This window comes from Lineus longissimus, chromosome 5, assembly GCF_910592395.1.
Source record: "Lineus longissimus chromosome 5, tnLinLong1.2, whole genome shotgun sequence".
Lineage (NCBI taxonomy): Eukaryota > Metazoa > Nemertea > Pilidiophora > Heteronemertea > Lineidae > Lineus > Lineus longissimus.
Genome location: NC_088312.1, coordinates 3156449 through 3177815, shown reverse-complemented (window position 1 = coordinate 3177815; position 21367 = coordinate 3156449). Strand labels below are relative to the sequence as shown.

The window sequence follows — 21367 nt, the reverse complement described above, 5'->3', positions numbered from 1 at the left end:
AAGCATGGTGCCTGCCTGATCAATTCACTTGGAATTTGTCTCACGCCTCTTTGCTGTGACTTTTTAGGCCATTTGCAGCATATAAAAAGCTTCTGCAAATCTCTATTCGATGATCAGTGAGGCTAATGCATTGACTCATTTAAGCCTTGGTGTAATATGATGAGGCAACAGCAGTTCACCTGGGAAAGCAATTAGTGTAGTGCATTGACTGGTGTACGTTTTTCTAGGTCATCTACCCAGTAGTGCAAAAATGCACTAATGGATTTAGCTCATGTGAATGTTAAACAAGGGACTGCGAACTGCCTTTTAACTAATGAAATGGTTTCACCATAGATTTGTTGTTGGGGAGAGGGACAGACATGACTGATGAGACTTCACGATGGATTGTCCTGGTACCAAGAGGGTAACAGTAAAACAGGTTTTCATCAACTCCTAATTTCGAAAGCTTCCCTCAGCAAGTGAACAACCACAACACGGATGTTTGAATATCTCATGACATCACTTGAGCAATTGCAACAGTAATAGCCCAAGCCTTTAGTTATGAAATGGAGTGGAATACACCCGAGTGCCTCAACAAGACGATCTTGTACTTGACAAAATTGGTGAACGTAATGGTTATTTGAAGGGCTTGGCCACGCATTGCTTGCTGACATTGGATATGGATTTCTTCAAGACTTTGACTGCTTTTATTAGAAAGTATGTTAGGCCAGTAAGATTGCCCACTTTCCTCAGGACTATCTAGTGAGATATCTTGGGAAGACGGCTTTAAGCAGAATATTGACATGACTTTAGTACTTATGAGAATGAACTCTTTGACTCTGTTGTTTCCTGTCCTCTGAACCAAAATCTTTCCCATGTCATTAGAAATTTTAGGTTTTCAAGTTGTCAGGTACTATTGGCTAACCTGTCTTGTACCAACAAGTGGCAGACAATCTTTCCAATACAACCCCTATCTTGTTGCCACCTATACCAGAAAGATTCCCAATTCATCTCCCTTAACTGACATTTCAGTTCGGCCCATTACCGATAGGTACCAGGTTTACCATCCCGTACATTAGCAAATAGCATTTCAGCCCCAACTCTACTCCTTGCTGCCATCTATATCAAAAGGAATGCTAATAAATCCCAATCAGCTTCGAGTTCGGTTTATTACCGCTCATTTACCCGTCCCATACAGTCAGATGAGAAATTGCCAAATGCACTTTCCAATAGAACTCCATTCCTTGCTGCCACCTACATGTACATTGATACCAACAAGTTTTCCAATATTTGTTCCTCACAAGAGGAGGACAAACATGCTGAAGCCATCTCCAGTTGATGGTTGCTTTGCTAGCTTACGGAAGTTGGTTGCACTCTTCTAGTGGCAACATTCTGTTTGCTTGGCTAAGGACTGAAAACTAAACGCATTGCCATCTTCGGTGTTTGAAAACCATCTATTGGATACTGACGAACTGGTTCATACACAGGAGTTTTTGGGTGGATTTTCAGGGCAAACACGAGCGACAATGGGAGTTGAAAATTTTGGAACGTAATGTTAGATACATGAAATGGTCCAGGGACCATGTGCAAGGTCTTTGAGAACCTTGCACCCTCCGAAAAAAAAAAAAAAAAATTTTAATTTTTAAAATTGAGCCTTGGGTGGGATTTGATCATAGTCTCTTTGGTATCTGAGTACTACACCTTACCAACTGAGCTAGCTGGCCTCAATGGGTAAAGCTGTTGAAAGAATGTCATTTATTTGAAGGACTTTCCCCTCAACTGATGGTAAAATTTCTATAGTACAATCTCATGGATCAGTCTGCTAAGATCGAGAAGCTGGTGCTTTGATCTATCTGTAGACTGGTAATCCCATTCTGACTAATGGACTTTCCATGTCAAGCCTCAGTTAATCAACAGTGGCCATAGAAGCGACCAATGGATTGCCTCAATGAGTGGCTGACCAGGGATCATCTTCACCAACTTCTCAAAGCTGCTCGGTTCTCCTTCTATGTCTGGTCAACCAGTTGGTGGTTTCAAAGATGACTTCGGATTGTCCATTTGTCTCATTTTGGGCGTTAGTACCAATATTTGTCAAGCATGTTTATACAAAACGGACTAATGGATTGCCTTGAGTGGTTAACCCAGACTTCCCTCAATAGGTTCTCTAAGTTGCTTTGGTTGTCTCCTTCTAGTCAAGCTCTTAGTTGATCAATGGTTGTAATAGAAGGAATTGTGTCAGTCCTCTGGATAGTAGTACCTTCGCTTCCTGGTCATGTAGCCCAGCTTATCTAAACTGCTTTGCTGAGATTTGTTGTGGTTGATGGCTAGACTCGTTACAAGCTTTATCAGCCATGGTTGCAGTAAAGTAACTAAATCAGGCACTTGACAAGCTTCTCAGGTTGAGCCATTACAGTGCCTTCAACAGGTGGGTTACTTGTTGTGCCCAAGCATTCATCAGGCTTCTGCTTCCTGATGGTTAACAAGTTTTGCATTCACAGATGGCAAGACCAGACCTGGCTGGATTTGCTCCCAGCTTAGCATTGGCACAATTAAGTTCCTGTACTGATAGTTACATAATTAGGTACTAAACAGGCCAGTTTGGCATCTGTAGATTTAATTCAACTGGTGGTTGATATGCCTTTAGTATTTATCAGTCCTTTCCTGTGAAAACTCGCAGATGGTAGGTAATTCTCTACTTTGCAGATGGCAAGACAGGACCTGCAGACTGGATTTCCTTTTAGCATTGGCATTTGTAGCTGAGACACTGGCAATTACAACACCTATTGCCTTTAGCACCGGTGGTAGATGTGTCTAGCCTTTGCAGCTGGGAGTAACGTCTGGCCTAAGCATTTATCAGCCAATCTTTTTCCTTGTGAATATTTCTCAAGATGGCAGACATGTATTTCCTTGCAGATGGTACATGTAGGACCAGGCCTGGTTTTATCAGCTTAAGCCATAGCACTAAATTGGAAAAACTTATGCTACAGGAAATATGTTTACACAGAAAATGAAGCTGCTGATTTTACCAAAAAAATGTAACAGGTATATCTACTAGTATTACAAGATGCAAAAAAGAAACTTGTGTGTTCAGGAGCATATGTTTGCCAACCATAATGGAGGAACTAAGGCCATAATCCTAAGAAACATACATACATATGGCAGGAATCTGTTCACCAGGCTGGTAGACGGATACATGGCAGATGAGGAAAATAAGAGAGCAGAAGCTGTCATCCAGAGAATTGTGGATAGAAATGTCGCTTAGCCACATACACTTGTCAGTTGAGAGGAAGCATGGGAACTTTCCATAACCAAAGATTGTCATAGTGAGGGCTACAGATGGGATTTGCAGCTGATCTCTGACACCATCATCATTGTTCCTCATAGTCCTTCCACTAAGTATGAGGACCTTTTTGAGCTGTGTATGCATCGGAAGCTTGATCCAGGACTTGTTTGTTTCAAAGGGAAAGGATACTCTGACGCTAGTTCCTTAAATTCCTGCAACACAAAGCAAATGACTTGTCTCCTGATAGCCCAATGCAATAATCGTGTGACCCAAACGCAAACAAATAATAAGCTAAGCACCATGGGTCCAATTGTCATCTTTGAGCAGTAGTTATTTCTTTAACTTTGAAAGTTCCTAGGGATGACCTGGGTGTTGGTCAGTGGACACTCTGGAAATAGATAGCTCTGTCATACCCAGTTGATCCTTTGATTACGTGATGCAATACTGGAAAACTAATTAGTGGTTCGCGTGTGGATTTCTCAAGCCTTGTGATTTGTATCATTAGCTTCGTCTCATGTTCTGCTGATATCTCATCCTCGTATAGTTTAGAGCAAATAGCCTTGCTGGTATATGACGGGTTTGCATTTCTGCAACTATTCATTGACAGTCACTGAATGGTCACTATGTCGATAACATTAGCACGTTCAGCCCTTTACTGCTTGCATGCCACTCTAATGTCCACCAGACAAAGTAATCACAGTGATTGATCCATGTTTATGTGCTGATTCCCTCGAGACTACGAGACTATGCAAGTACAGTCTGTGCATTGCTATGGTCATAGAACAGTCATTGTTCGTCCAATGTGGACGAGCAATGATCTGTGGTGTAAACGATAAATTTGTATCACTTTTGGATGAAAAAGCCTATCAGACTTGTAGATGCTGATGTGGTGATTATGAATCACCTTGCTCCCACAACATCTCTTTTTTTTTCATCGCTCATTCTGTGATACCCAAAACAGATATTCATTTCATTGACCCAAAAGCAAATCGATGGAATGAATTGTATGAAATCACCAATTAATGGTATAAATAGACTTACATCAATATTGGCAGCCAAGATAGTTCGTCAGAACCATAAGCTCACCTAGCTCTATGCCATCTGTGAATCTAATGGATATTAATCTAGATATTTACATCTGGTAGCAATATATATTCTTGCAATAAAGTGTTCTCTTGGATGATGGGAAGGTTGCTTGATGATGATTGCATGGAAACTGATTGATTTAAAAATCTTCTCCGGCTTGAAATGTAAGAATGTATGCTTATATTGTGACAACAGATATGCGTATTGTTTGAGTGAAATGTTGATATATTTGGCCTTGCTCTGGTCAAAGGCAAGTTCACAGATGAGGATATTGACCCATCTTTGGCTGGTAATGAACCATTATGACAGGAGTCTGTCGATCTTATCATTGTTGCCAAAGTCATCCTTGGAGAAGCATCTTGATTGTAGACACAGTCCAGTTTGCTCAAGCAGTCTGGCTTGCAAAAGGAATCTAGCTTTTACTGTTCAACATGTACAAGCAATCAAACATGTAGGCGGTCTTGCTTGAAAAAAGCAGTCATTGGAACTCTTCAGCTATGTTGGTACCATTCCATTACCTCTGGTTTAAGACCTACCAGCCCCGTCAGCATAATTCGCCAAAAGATTTCACTTCCGTATTGCTGGACATGCATGGTCAAGAGACGATTACTGACGATCCAACCAAATTTTGGATCAATACCTGCCAGCATCTTTGCCGGCTGTATAGTCTGTTGTCTAGCTGGAGCCTGTGTTTATTGATGACAAAACATACTCAACAAATAAGATGGTTCCTGTAAATGTCATTGTTATCCATAAACATAAAAGGTATTTTCAGCAGAATATGTTTACTATTGATTATGATAATGTATAAGGACATATTGATACTGATGATGTACTTTTTTCGGCACTACCATCTTTTATACAGCAGGAAAAACACTATCATTATTGCTATTTTTCAATTCAAAATAAATGGAATATTATCGTCTGAGACTCCAAACTAGAAACGTCTCAGCTCCCCGAGGCGACTTGCGAAACGATATATAAAAATTCCATTGATCAGGAACAACACAATAAGAGAAAGAAAATTGGATTGTGTAGTTTATATTTGATTTGTGTTCCTGGTAGATTGTTTGGCAATAAAGAATTGATATGATGCTAAAGTTCATCATTGTCATGTTTTGCTGGCGGTGTAGTCTAGCAAGGCAGTTTGACAAACTGGAGTTGTGGCTGCTGAAGTGCACTGCTGTCTGTGATTTTTATCGCAACCAGTGTCAGGTACGACAACAGTTTCTGGTCTGCAGTGCATATTGCAGGTGGCTAGAATTGGTCATTCCTATGGATGGGTTCAACAGATTGATCACGTTAATGGGTACAGCAAGATTGATTCCTCAAAGGCTATTTGTAGAGGCCCACCTGCAAGAATTGTATAAATACCTGTATTTTACCAGAAGGAAGAGATCTACCGAGATCTAGAATTGTTTTGCCTTGAGCTCTGTTGCTTTAACTTCATGGCTTCAAGAAATGTTTGGGATGCTGGAAAGAACAATCAGTGTAAATAGTTGAGGTTATATATTTAAGTTGAAGCTTGTATGACTCTTTATTGTCTAAACACAGGTTTAGGGCATTTTGTTAATGTCAAAGTTGAAGCATTATTAGAACTATCACATGAGTACCCATGAGCAAATTTAAAAGCAGCCATGAGGAATTTGGCTCCGATATCTGCTGGAGAGAGCCCCTTTATACCATTTGTATTTCTTTGTGTTTCTTGACATGACATCCTGTTCCTTGGCATTATAGCACCAGACTGCGTAGAACTTGCAAGAGTGGAAAGCTTCAAGTATGAAACAGTAAGCTTATTCACTGGTAAATCACATTATCCTCTTCCTATTCATGGGACAAACCATGTCCATGACAACCACAGATTCTTTCTGCCCTTGTGTCCACATTCATAGTCATGGTTTGCCACAGTACCCCTGGGCCATAGCTACAGCATTAGCTGATAGTCTGCATACAGTACAATGACGCTTATCTCTCTCTTTGTTGACTTACCCCAACTTCTCAGCCCAAAGACATTAGACATGGTCTGAGGGAGGAGAACTGGAGACTGAGGTGTGGGGATCACTGGATGGACTTGCCCAGACCACTGCCTTGTGACTGCTACAGAGAGTATGATGGTCAATATTGAAAGTAGAAAAAGAAGTCCTGAAATCATGACAAGGATCCCTTTGACATTTATTTGCATCCCTGGTCTGTGCACACAGCAAGCAGCCAGTGAAGAATCAGCATTCCATTTATAATTCAATTTTATAGTCATATGTCAATAAGATTTCTGTTATTGCATCTCTGTCCTTGGCAAACAGGAGGTAGCCGATATTTAAAGACATAGTGACGCTCAGAATGTCCTAATTGATCATTGCCATCTCCATTAATTCTAAACGCTCCTATTTATTGCCATCCCAACTGAGAAAAACCACATCACCAATATGTCATTCTATGGTATCCACGAGTTAGATCAATCGTCACTGGCCTGCTAATAGCTGTCTTAAATACCAATGAGACATCTATCAGAAATATCAAGGGAGGTATCCACTTCATATCGGGCCATGTCACTTGATTTTCCTCTTGACAGGCTCTTCTGCGATCATTGCATATCTTAGTGCAGATTACATGTAGAATGTAAACAAACACGTACGTGCTTTGATGTAGTTCGAAAACATATTTTAATTTGATTTAGGAGGACTTACTTCATCATGGTTATTCTGTAATGCATGATTCTGGAGTTGATGCTTTGGGACATTTTCATCCATGAGAAGTGATATGTGATTGAGGAGAGTATAAGATTGTGTCTTTCAATCTACTTCATATTATTTGGTAATGTTGTTAGATTCGGAGTCGGTGGACTCATCTTTAGAGTACTGGGGTGTTAAGCAGTGTATAGGTGCAGAAATCTATTACCATTTTTGGAGTCATCCAGGTTTGCTTTGGAATGATACATGATTTTTGGATATATAGTAAGAGGCAGCTTTTTGCAATATCTTGTCATAGTTGCTGGGATGTTGCAGGTTTTTGCATATTTAGATGCAGAGCCAATACCGGAAATGAACTTGTCTGTTCCACTTCCTTCTTCAGTTTGGAGTGGGAAAAGGCTGCACCAAACCGCCTGCTCTCTGCAGAGTAAAAGGTTTGTCTATCCTGCCGGATATTCTTACTGCCAGTTCTGGTATGATGTGCATATTCTTGGCATGATAGGGCAATGATCTTCTTCATATCACTGTTGATAATACCCAGATTGGAATAAGTTTACACCACCTGTGCTTTGCTCTATTGGAGGGTGGAAGATTTGGCCATTGTTTGTTTGGAGTTACATCTTTCAGGTGTACGGAAGGAGTTCGAAGGCTTCAGCAGTTTGCCATCGGTCATGGTGGCAGCGTGAGGAAAGGGGATTCATGGATGACTAAACGAATGATAGAAGCAACTTGCTTCTTTTCGAGAAGATTTTTAAAATGGAGTGTTTGTGATGCCAGTGGGTTAAGTAAGACTTGCTGTGATAGGTTCACCATTCTGAATTGGATTAGAAGTACGATGCATCGATGGATTACTTGTCTTTCTGAGTTTTTGATCTTTAAAAAGGATTTGCTTTTAGAATTGAAAGCAGTTGACGGCATTTATCAGCTGTCTGTATCAAATTGGCTGTTTTGATAAAAAGAACCAGTTGAACTTGAGAAAAGCGGATTCATTTTAAGAAGATTACAAATTTCAAATAAGTCACTTTTGAAATGCTGTCGTACTGCCTTTCTTTGATGATTGCATATTGGTTTTGGAGCATTTGTGTATTAGAGTAATGCTTCAGAAATGACTCATAGCATCTTAGAAATTTGATGGGATACCACCATTTAAATTGATTGCCCATGTCCAGAAACTGAGTTACGCCTGAAGCGAATCAATTGTTTTAGTATAAACTCTGTTTAAGTGGCCCCACAGGGAACCATCACGTCCTACGAGTGATTTGCTATTTTGATTTACAAGTATCGGTTTGGTGTGATTCTTATGATGGCGGTGTGTTAGGCCATATTGACGACCATTTCTCGTCATTTGTGTAATGGGGCTCGGAAGGTTTATGTCCCAATAAATTCTAATTCCCTAAATCGCTATCAAGCAGTTGGTGGCGTGTCTTGTGTCGGCTGGTGTGGTTCAATGACATGGTAGCAGAGGAACGTCATTTTTGCTTTATCATGTTTATTATCTTCCGATATTGATTCGAATTGTTTTCTATGGTGGATATTGGCCTAAGACATGTAATGGAGGTTTATCTGATACGATTGAGATGCCTATTTTCAGATTCAGGGTTTAACGTTGGAAACCTTTGCTGTACCTCTACTGGTTCATTGTGAGGTATTCGCCTGTTCGCCTGTTCGCCTATTTACCTATTCGCCTTGTCATCCGAATCAGCCTTTCCGAGCAATTCGAAATTCAATTTCTTGTTCGCTCATCTCTATATGTGTTGGGGTCAGTAGGAGTATGTTTGATCTCTCAAACTTTGCTGCGTGTTACAAGCCCCCATGGATGCAGCTATGTCTGTGAAGTCGGGATATGACATAGGATGCCGAAAAAAACATGGGCGCTTCGTATGAAATCGTTCTCCCCGAGAGTGTCGTCTTCAATATTCTCAGTTGCAATGATATCAGCATTGTGGATGCGGATTGGTGCTTTGGAAAATTGTATTGCGCAGTGATGTGTTTTGTAGATCTTTTATGACGAACTGTTGGCAAGATATCCAATGCTTCTTGAAATCAGTTGCATTCCCGCTGGATTATGAAGATAAGGTTGTTGATTTCATGTTAAGGTTTATGTAGATGGTGCTTTTCGTTTGAGGATATTGTAGTTGGTATAACACATGGATTACGGCAATTTCTAAGTTCCAAGCCATCTGCTTTCCTTGCTTTCCTGTTCATTCCCATCATTGTTGCTGTACAATGTCACATCATCAATTAGACAGAACGTGTCAGGAAGGTGATGGGTTCATGTTGGGAAGGAGACAGGAGTGTGTCGCACACGGGAAGGAACCGCTTCAGTCGGTATATCAGCTGCTTGACTTACCTCTATTGAACCATCTGATTAGTATTCCTTTGATATCTTATAAAGATGACATACACTTATTCTGCGTGGAAATCTAAAGTAAGCAACACGCTAGTTTGAACCAAAAACATAGATCGAAACCTTTTAATAGTCTTTTGTGCCCATTTGAAGGAACGCCTTCTGACTGATTACTCTGTAAAAAGCGTGAAGAGAATTAGCCATTGACACACCTTAGAATGTGACAGTAAGCTATCTGAATAAGGAGGCAGAGAGATGCTGTTCCTTGTCATTTCTGACAGGTCTGACAATGGTATCAGTTTGAGTAGCAGCTCTCTACATCAACAGATGATTCTTGTTAGAAAGATTATTATGCTTGGCTATGACTACTAGGAGTAGGAGTTAGGAGTTATGTGGGTTTTGAGAGGTGTGACTTGCACAATTTTGCATTGGTACGAAAGAGGGCTTGACCAAAGCAGTTCCTTAAGGAGTTTTTGGCTGCTCTAAGATTGAATTGGTGTGGATAAATCATCAGACTATGGGCATGATTCCGAAGCGTGCTGCGTCTGACCTGCAATGAAAATCACCATCTTGATGCACATGTAAGCTGCTTCCTTGAAGTCAGCATCCACATTTGCTTGCACCTTGGGTGGTGATGGTGGCAAAGTCTACCTATCCAAGAGATTAGACTTCTTTCAAACCAATCATACAGTTTTAGTCAGAAGTAACTTCTCTTCCCAGTAGTTATCCTGCTTCCAACTGCAGTCACATCATGCTAAGATATGATGCACAAACATGTATTTAAAGCAGAAATTAATGCGACTGGCGGTCATAAATACTGTAACCTGTTGTTAAAACCTTACTTCTGTCAAGATAAACAACTCAGCAACAACTATCCTGGAATGTGTCGCACCACTTCTACTCTCTGCAGTGTTCCGATTGACATAATCTTTAAACATCAAAGCTGGAGCTTTGTCATCAGCAAGTTTTTGTTCATGGACCAAAAAGCAACGTGCAAATTGGAGGATTTATGGAGTTATTTACTTTGGTAATTTGAGTCAATCCAACTCCCTCATCTTTAAAGTACAAATCCTGTTCCATCTAGCTGTTAGCATATTAATTCCCGAAAAACTCTCCAAGCGTCAATGCTCAAGTAGATGCAACACTACTTGTAGAAATGAGGTTATAAATCTGTGCTGAATATCTAATTCGTTGCCTCGGGTATTTAATATCGGAGTAATCTTGAATCATATCTATGATTGCAATATAATCCAATATTCATCGGTGATACTACCAATAAATAGGGGTCGTGTGATGCTATGAATGCAAGGTGCATGTTAAGTGATGTATACGGTTTCTGTAAAGGCTCTCAGCATTGTTGTCGCTTCTGTTGATGCTGTGTTTGCTGAACACACTGATAAAGAATTTATAGATTGGGATCATTTTTCTCTGGATTAAATAATTAATCTTCTCACTCGTTACAGAGAAATTTGGAACTGTTTTATTAGACTTCAGTGATTCAATGAATGACTGTTGTTTTGACCATCAAAATGATGAATTTTCTCTTAAGGAGTTAAAGAGAATGGGTCTAATTCATTAAACTATCCCCATGGAAAAATAAACCCAATCAGCCTAATGATACATTCAATTAGCGTGATTAGTAAATCAGATGCAAAATGAGCGGAATAGTGTACTAGCAAATGGTCACAAATCTTCTGAGACTAATTTGATTAAAAGTAACAGTATCATGGCAGCTTTGAAGATTTATATCAAATTCTCTGTGGCAATTGTGCTACATGTGGGGTTGTAATAAATTTATTCTTAAGACTTGTTTGATGGATTTTGGAAGTCTTGTTATTAGCTCCGACATGCTTGTTTGCAGAATCAAAGAAAGGGCCAGTTGAGGATACTGTCTGTTCACTCAACGCTTTTTCTCTCTCATGGTCCCTTGTTTCTTAGTACAATACCGCATACCTCTCGACCATCATAATAAAACTGGTTCATGAAACAGTTCCCTTTACTTTCCGTTCATAAGAAGAAGGGAAAACACTTATTTCAGTTGATCCAAGCTCTTTACAACTGGCTCCCTGGATGTTAGGTTATTTTTTCAATTCCCCAAGCCATTCCAGCTCCATTAGAGCTGATGAGGTCGTGATATAGCTTGGGGACTTTTGTCATCTGGCATATCTGGTCTTATTGGTCTCTGACCTGATTGGTTCAACACACTATTCCAACTATGAAGGTATTCCTGTCACAGCCCCCAGCTTGTTCCATGGTCCCTGCTTTGAATTCTAAGTACAGTCTGGCCAAAGAGAATACATACATGTATTTACATCAAGTTGAACGAAATGTGATATCTAGAAGTTCTCTGGATTTGTTTCTTCTGTTCTTGCTGAAACACCTATTATACCAATCTCGCAGCATTTCGAATGTTTTATCAAAGTTCTTCTGCCTTGGCTTAGAGGTGTTTAATTGTGAAAGCCCAGCTGGATTTGCTTTGATTTGGTTCCTCCAAGAGCTTTTATGAATACCACAGCTTCTTTGAAAAAGAACTATCTTCCTATCACAGTTGCTTTGATCGGGTCCATCATGTGCTGCTGATCAGAATAGCTGAACCAGAACAGGAGAATGACATCTCCTTGCAAATGTGGCCATGAAAGAATTTAGTGGTTTGATTATTTGTGCTGTTTGTGAGAAGTACACAAAAAAGTGATAGGATTTTTCTATGGCTGTGACATTTATAGTATTTTGTATGCATTAGGAATTGTGAACTTGGAACCAGTGCTTTCAGCTTTGGTGTGAGCTGGTAATGGAAATATCATTAAAAAACAGGTGGAAAATATCTCTGGCTATGACTGTTACATGTATGTCTTGAATGCATTCATTGGTGATTGGGACTCCTCAAGAAACAGCGGAACCTTTCGATACTGCTTGTCAACTGTTGATGGAAGTGTCATCATAAAACCAACACATTACAGAAGATAGAAGATATGTAACAAATCTTTTTTCATGTCAGGATCTTCAAAGGCGAGGCAAGTTGAGCATAAAGTTTTGGAAATCTCATAAGTGATTGGATTTTTACCGAGTGCCCAATGAATCTATTTCTGTAGAGGCAAAATTTCTTGTCAAGTATTTGACAATGACAAGTTGCATTTTGTTTGGTGGCAGCGTGGAGGTTTCTCAGATAAGAAGGTTTCGGGATTAATGGTGTTGTTTGCTACGAAGATGGCTGATATTGTTGACCACTAAATTGTTTGCACTCTTTACTTGGACAAATTTGTTTTGTGTTGCAGAATCATTTTTTGGCGATTTTGGGGTTTGAAGTGTCCCTTGTGCACTCAGTACCGTGTTTGAATCAAATTTGGTTTTGATAGGGTCACAGTAGACCTTTCTGTTGGTTCATCTCAGGTTGGTCAGCATCATGCATACATATCATGTACATTTATCTACAGGTTTTTGGGTCAAATTAGGTTGGAATGAACAATAGACAGTTCCAGGTGAAGAAATAGGGTTCCTTGGGCTAATGAATGTTATTGCACTCTTAGGATGGTCTGCCAGTTTCAAATTTCTTATCGCGCCATGAAACGGTAGGGCAGGTACGATTCAACCTGTAGCTCAAGAGATCACAGTCTCAGCTAAGGAAACACCAAGAAATAACTTAACTAGCAACTTTTTTTTTCTGAAGTTGTTATTCTGTGAGTTCTATTACAAGGAGATGCTACCACTGGCTTCATATTCGAAATCTCTCTGCTTTGAAACTGAAGTGATGCTAAGATTTCTACTAAAGGAGTAATCTAAAGTAACAGCTGCTGTTTAGTCCATGGATATTTCTTGACTGTGGACATGTCTTTACCATCTTTCCAAAGATGAGACTAGCTTGTTTCTTACAAGGATAAAGAAGCGTAGGATATAATTTTTCGCTGCACTGTTCTGCCTGAAGCATTACCCTACACACTGCGGTTAAGGGTTGTCACAATTTCAGTACATGTAACTTAATAAGGATATAAAGAACTTAGCTCACATACATAAGGAAAATGAACCCAGGATATCGTATCCAGTGCTAGGATATTTTTTCAAATGTATCTTATCGGCTTTAGCTGTCAGGACCTAAAGGTCATGTAGCGGATGTACCATAGCCTTGTGGAATAATTGGCCGGATAGTTTTACAAAGTCTAGCGATGGAGTCAGATGAAGTGGAGACCCCTGCCACTATGGCAACCTCTGATAGCTATTGGGATAAGTTATACACATTATGGGATTATGCAAGAGGAGTTGTGCCCTTAATTGGAACTGGTGGTAAGGATTTCTGTCTTTTTATCTGCATGATTTTTGTCATGACATATATTTTCATGTGTCACCAGATAGTGTTCTTAAAAGCCCTACTTATTTTGTTAATTCTGAGAGAAATGTTTTCTGACTAAGCCTTTCCTTTTAGCAACCAAAGGTGAAACAGCCAGCATACAGTTCCCATATTTCATCTGAATGAGTTTGACGTGTTGATAGTTTTACCTTCACTTATAAACAAGTTCAACTAAACCTTGGTGCTGTATGATTATTTCCCACTTGTAGATCAGGCGTTAAAAGAATAATGGCCAGGAATGTGAAATGATTTCTCAGGCAATGCTCTGGTAGCAATTTTGTCCTTGTATATCTTATCAAGACCTAGCGTATGATCTACCTGATGATCAGGACAAGCTGCTTTATCTGAGATCACGGTTTCTTGTATTCATGCAGCCTCTTCTGCTGTTCTATGTATTTTACATATGTATAGCCATGTCTCAGTTTTGTATGAGGGCTGGAAAAATGAAAATAAATCTCTGATTTCTATAAGTGTTGTTTCTGACCAATAACAAAAAATTTTTAGATTGGAAATAAAAATTTCTCAAATTTTCGTGAAAAAAGAGAAATACAGGAAAAATCATTTTTTGAAGAAAACAATTGTTAAATTTTGTTTGTTGAAAAAAGTTTCTCACACTTTCATAAAAAAAAGAGAAATAAAGATTTGAAATTTTCTTTGGGAATTTTTGAGTTGTTTTTTATGCTCCTCCAACATAGAATTTACACTGTAGCTCCAAATATAGAATCTATGTTGGGTGATGTTACCTTCAAACCACCACAATTATAGAATGTAACCTTCAGGCTACCCGGTATAATCAAATTTCATCAACTTCAACATGTTTAATGGAATAAAAGAGCTATGAAGGCTGTTAGTCATCACCACCTATGATGTGGTTGAGGTTTTTAGCATGGTTAGCCTTGCCTACAAGTGTCTTCCATTCAGACCTCTGAACCCTTTGATATCTAGCTAATGATATTTGCTCTAGGCTTCTTCGTCAATATAAATGCAAAAAGGCAGGAGCAATTACCCAGGTCTTCACTCCTGGCTACATGCTATTTTCTCTTCACTGTGCTAACTGAACTTCTGCATCTGAATTGTGGTGCTCATCAATGGGTTGCTATCTGAGAGCATCATTATAACCTGGCAAAATTGTTCAACATCAATTGAGAATTGTGCAAATAATATATATATTGCTACACACTGATGTCAAGTGAATACTAGTTTCTAGAGACTGACTCAGTGGCCCCTGACCCCATGTACATTTATAAATGTCCACTATTCATAGATGAGGCGCTCCATTTGCCATACCATGATATATTGGCAAAACTTAACAATCACAGTTCCCGCAAGAAATCTGATGAATAGACCCACTTAGATGCTGTGAATATATTTGTGCTTTGTGCATAAGAAATGCCATGAGCCATGATTGATGGCTGTACTGAATGATTGTCATGGATTCTGGACTGATGCCGATAAAAAAATGATGAATTTTAGCAGAGAAACAGAGCGATAAAGCATTACTACTGTTAAAGCTCCAGCAATAAAACTGATAACTAAAGTCCATGATGGCACTCAGATGAAATGCACTGTCGAGTGATTTCCTCTGCCCGATAAAAATGTTACTGAATAGACTGTTAGTATTTGTCTATCAGTAGTGAAAAGTATTTGCAAACAGTATATGATACTTCAAACTTCGATGAAATATAACTGGATCCTCAGCGTGCTCTAGTCACAATAGACATGACAGTAATCCATACATATCTTTGTCAAACTCCTTTTCCCAGAAATCGGATGACTATGGGATGAAGGATTTAATAGTGACGCATACCATAATCTGGTGTGTCAGTTTATCAATACATATGTGTTGATACCATTTCCGATGCAAGAGTCGCCTGCTCATTATATGAGTAAGCATCATGCCACAGCTGTTGCTGGTGAAGAACTTGTGGCTTCTATATGTTTCTTTAGGTGCTTTGGGAATGAATCGTAGCAGCCATTGTAAAGTTAGTTGAAGTTTCATGTCCAGTGTAGCACTTTCCAAGCACGTATCCTTGCTCAAAGCACATTGTCATCCCAAGTCTGCTGCAAGATGTAGGAGCAGGTGAAGCACATGTCCTCTTAAACTTTGAATTCTAACAGTGCTTAGTGCCTCAGGAGAGGTTCAACCCACCCTCTTAAATTTGCAGGATCTTACTTTCACTGTGTTCACACTAATGTAATGTCAAATTGAATATCTCATAAAAGTTACCTTTAACCACAACTGTGGTTGTTTTCGCAATCCATCATGGTACATTTCCAATATTGCCAATTACTGATGACATCAAAGGAGATGTTGGTGTATTCTGGGCTCAGGAATCTGAGGAAAGGGAAGTGGGTGGGGTGTCACATTGAATATTGGAATTATATCAGTAAATAACAATGACTTGCTGTGGGTTGAGTGCAGGTCATGATCTGAGAAGGTCAAGTTCAACTGAAGACTGGAGCCCCTGCTCCTTGATACACAAGAGAGCTTCTGGGAAAACCTCTGCAAACCAACAAATATCTGTGCATGGTTTATTTCTGCAGATTTTTAGAATGATGAAAATGAATGTGATATAGCTACCCGCCCCACTGACTGGTTTCAGGTCAGATGCCCAGACATGTTGATAGTAGACCTCAGACATGATACTGTGGCATATGATTGTCTGTCTTTGATCTTGTTTTCTTACGCTGAGTATATAATCACTTGAGTCTTTGAGGTTATTTGTGTATGGTAATAACATCGAGGTGAGGTTCTTGGTTGTCTGTTCCTGGTCGTCCATGCCCAGACATGTTGATAGTAGACCTCAGACATGATAATGTACAGTTAGTGGAAGACATCTTGCAAGTCTCCCAAACCTTTGCCGTCAAATGCATGCCAGGTTAAAATGAGCAACTGATTTTCATCCATTTTCTCAGCTTTAGAACCTTTGAATATTTTGTTGAAACTGTACAGTTAGTGGAAGATATCTTGCAAGTCTCACCAAACCTTTGCAGTCAATGCATGCCAGGTTAAAATGAGCAACTGATTTTCATCCATTTTCGCAGCTTTAGAACCTTTGAATATGTTGTTGAAACTGTACAGTTAGTGGAAGACATCTTGCAAGTCTCACCAAACCTTTGCCGTCAAATGCTTGCCAGGTTAAAATGAGTAACTGATTTTCATCCATTTTCTCAGCCTTAGAACCTTTGAATATTTTGTTGAAACTGTACAGTTAGTGGAAGATATCTTGCAAGTCTCACGAAACCTTTGCAGTCAAATGCATGCCAGGTTAAAATGAGCAACTGATTTTCATCCATTTTCCCAGCTTTAGAACCTTTGAATATTTTGTTGAAACTGTACAGTTAGTGGAAGACATCTTGCAAGTCTCACTAAACCTTTGCAGTCAAATGCATGCCAGGTTAAAATGAGTAACTGAAAAGTACTCGTTCTTGGTTGTCTATATCGAGGTGAGGTTCTTGTGGCATTTGATTGTCTGTCTTTGATCTTGTTTTCTTACGCCGAGTATATAATCACTTTAGTGTTTGAGGTGATTTGTGTATGGTAATAACATCGAGGTGAGGTTCTTGGTTGTCTGTTCCTGGTCGTCCAGCTAGAATGTTTATGCAGTTCAGTAGTAACCCTTTCAGTGATTGTCGGTTTATTGAGAAAATTTCCAAGTACAATTTACTTAATTGCTCTAGTGCAAATCATTAATATTTTACAGTTGTCTAATGTTACTCTATTTAAGACATAGTATATCGCTATCATGTACTTCATGCCATTGAATATACTGAATGGCATATTCGTGAAAAAATCAATCTTGTTGCGCTCTTGCATTGGTTGCATGTTTGACTTCATTCATCATGTAATAATTGAAGCATTAGTCAATTTTAGTAGGAATATTGATTTCCCTTTCTTTCTCTTTATATGAATTGATGTTTTTCAGTAGTGTTTTTCTCTCGAGGTTCTTGATAATGATGGTTGAGATAAGATGTGGTTTTTGTTCCGTATCCGTTGCAATGTTGGCAAGCCAAAATACAGCAAACCAAGATGTGACAAAATGTCTTCAAGAGACAGCCAGCAGTGACAGCCAGCTGATATTGCTGTCGGTATCAGCAATCATGCTAAATTCCTCTAGTCTTTGATGTCAGGCTTCCTAGAGTGTCCACATATTTGCTCTGTCGATAACCAATGACAGAACATCACCAAGTCAATTATTTAAACAACCTTTGTCATCTTGTGAGGTTATTTCCATGTTGGTGGTGTCAGTTTGCCAGAAATCGAAAATGGAGCCGAGTTACTCCAATTCATTTGGCATAACTTTGGTGATGTTGTACGATCGCTATGATCAGTTGTTAGTGGATGGTTTGCTTTGGCAGCATGTCAGTTTGGTTAAAAATGCCAAGCTTGGGCATACTTGCCAAACATTTGATTGATCTGAGCTAAGCAAACAGGGAAACAGTGTAACAACGATAAGGCATCCAACAATTGTACATCCATGGTAGTTGGTTGAGGGTGCCAAACCTCCACTCCCCTTCTCTGCACAGAGCATATATTTCAGCAGAGAAACCAATAAGAATCCAACTAATAATCGTGTACTTGTCGCTTCTGATGGATCTGTTATTTCATGAGAACATTCCCCTGTTCAAACACTCACAATGTTTCCAAAGCTTGTTCAAGATAACACATTCTTTACTCATAGTCTCCAAGCATTATTTGTACCTCTTGCTATGCTAACACCATCCGAAGCTTTAGAAGATGTAAAGTGGCAAACCATCGCTGGAATATTGCAAGTGTTTTTAGAAAAGCTTACAGTCTTACCTTTTCAAGAGTCCTAAATGCTGCGTTGCAAGGTTTCAGAATTATTGCGGTGAAAAGCTTTTGGCCTCTTTATCATGTTTATAGAAGTTTCTCATACTTTCCGTGCTTTTACTGCTGATGGGCATGTAGAGTTATGAGAAAAGAGCAGTGAAACAGTGCCTGCAGTGACTGCTACGCTTTCCTAGTACCTTCATGAACATCAACATTACCGAACCCACTCTCGCTCCTATTGCATATTAGCATTTGTTGCTTCAATTGCCACATCAAAGGCTCTTCAAAGTCTTTATAATATAAAAGCTATTGTTGCTGCAAATCTCGAAATGTACTTAATGTATAGCAATATAAAAACATAATAGCTCTGATTGGTATCAAAAAGTGTCCTGTTAACATGAAAAGGATGTTCGACGCCTGATGTGGTATAACACCATTGAATTTCTGTCACTCGAGTAGCTTAATGAATAATTCATTAGAAAGAGATATGCCATCCTAATACAAGACTAGCCGATTTTGAAAATGACCCAAAAGTTTTTCATTGCGCGATGGATAACAACAGAATGGAGAAAGTAACAAAAATGACTCTCCTTCTTGGCATAGGTAGGATGATTGTTTTTGATTTTTCTGCTTTTAGAAGTTTTTTTCGCATATTTGAACATGTTGGGTTTATTGAGCTGCTCCTTGCTGGTTTGTGAACGCAGTTAACGGGATTATTGATGTCGCTTGTAGGGCCCTGTATGCTTTATCTTGTGCAGTGTATGCAACTTTATCGACATGCTCATTTCTGTATGTATGCTGTGAATAGGATTCCAATATGGGACAATTTTCTGTCTGTGAAAGAATATAAAATTCAGCTTCTTAATGCACTTGATAAAATGCAACCTTTGATTCACTCTCGTCATGTCCAGTTGTTGTAGCAGCTTACGTTTTCAGTGGCTTCCTGTAGAGAGCTGCCCTGAAAAATCATTGCTTTCTGATGAAAAAGTTGGGTGATGCCTCATGCGCCAGCCCTAAACCTACCACTGCATCACAGTGAAGTTCAGACTAGCTCAGTGAAACAAGTCACCTAATGACAAAGAGTGGTTCCGTGAAGCTCACTTATCCCTTGTCTAAATGTTCTTTTGGCGAAAATCAAAAATCTTGAGAAAGAGTTGAAGCCAGACGCTTCCCCTTCTCTTGCAGCTGTCATTTTAAGTAGAAAGCCTGAAGATGCTGCCACTTTTATCCATTATTTCTGAAAACGTTCACTTGAAAAGCATTTGATGTCCTATGTAAAGTATGACACGTCTAATGGTTTCAGCGGTTGTGTTGTCGAGATGTGCTTGTGTGATTTTCACAGAGTTGTTTCCTATTAGATTGTCAGGGTTATCTAGGGTTGCATCCGGTGGAGAGGGTGTGGGGCTGACATCATCAGGTCACATGGACTTATTGTTCATGGGCAAACGAAGACCAATATGGTCTATAAAAGAACAACTGTTGCTCTCAAACTTTGTGTCGGGTTCCTTAGCATTGGCATTGCAGTTAAAATTGAATTGACATAAAATTTCTCAGAAACCAAACCAATGTGACCGAGGATGGGTTTCTGGTCATGAACAAGTTCAGCCAAGGATTAGTCTTATTGACCACCTTGTTTCATCATACACCCATCTTCTTCTTCAGTAGCACAATGGTGTAACCAACCAATTTATCAAAAGCTAATCACACTTTCCTCCTCCAAGTAATAATATGATTTCTTTTTCTTTTGCAGCTATTTCCTGCAGAAAAATATCACAAAGGTGGAAAGTTCCTTCAATAAAATGAAAGTTCCATCTAATTCTCAAGTATTTCCCCATTCCTATTTTGCAGTTGAGCGTCTCCGAGAGCAGTGGGACGACGCGAGTTCCAAGGTGAACTTTCGCAAGAACCAGCTTGATGACATGCTTTTGGAATGCCGTCAGTTCGAGGAGATGCGTGCGGAATTTGACCGCTGGGCCGCACAAATCGAAGAGGATATCGAAAGTGGCAACACCTCTATTGGCCGGAGCCCAGATGACATTGAAAGACAACAGAAAGAACAAAAGGTATTTATCCTTGTTGTCCTTTGAGTAGCCACTAAAACTTCTTTGGTCCCTCACACTATATCACCTCTGTCATCAGCCCAATAGCACGTAGTGACTGTCATACATTGTAAGTCCTGAACTATTGTCAAATAAAAATGAGGCATCATATTCTTTGTCCAATTATGAGGTGTCAATCACATTTTGCAATTATGCCTTTATCTTATCTATCAGTGTTTGGTCTGTATTCTTATCAGTGCATCATAATAAGAAGATATAATAACAATTTACTATGGCCTACTTGTTAAATTTAATGCCAATTAAATGAATAAGCCAAGCGCCACATTGTATCCAGACAGTATTCTCGATTCATATATACAGTCATGTTATTTGCAAAGGTTGTGATATACAGAGGATACTTTGTTTCCAAATGACAATGCAGATCGTAATTCTTGAATAGGGTAGGCAATCAAACGGAATAGCTTCTTTTACCTCTTCTTCAGCATTCCCTTTGCACTTGGAGGAGTAAGTCTCGCTTTGCACTTAGACGAGCTATTCCCTAGTGTCTAGAGGCCCAGTCACCGACTTCATGTGATATTCACGTGTCCTGTCTTTGTCCAGCTACCAGCACATCCTTGCTGAGATTGAGCGGAGGAAGCTACACACTCATCCAGTCCCCCAGCCACCCACTTCATGTGATATTCATGTGTCCTGTCTTTCTTTATTTCCAGCACATCCTTGATGAGATTGCGCAGAGGAAGCTACACACTCATCCAGTCCCCCAGCCACCCACTTCATGTGATATTCATGTGTCC

General features: G+C 39.5%; 1 protein-coding gene across 12 annotated transcripts in view; it reads left to right on the top strand.

Annotated features, from left to right (window-relative positions):
- LOC135487999 (dystrophin-like) overlaps nt 1-21367 on the top strand; it is a 224721-nt gene that overhangs the window by 122697 nt on the left and 80657 nt on the right. For all 12 annotated transcript variants that reach the window (XM_064772341.1, XM_064772343.1, XM_064772342.1 and 9 more), the window contains one exon: nt 20362-20576. In XM_064772341.1, coding sequence (XP_064628411.1) covers nt 20362-20576 — 215 coding nt within the window. The remainder of the gene's footprint in view (nt 1-20361; nt 20577-21367) is intronic.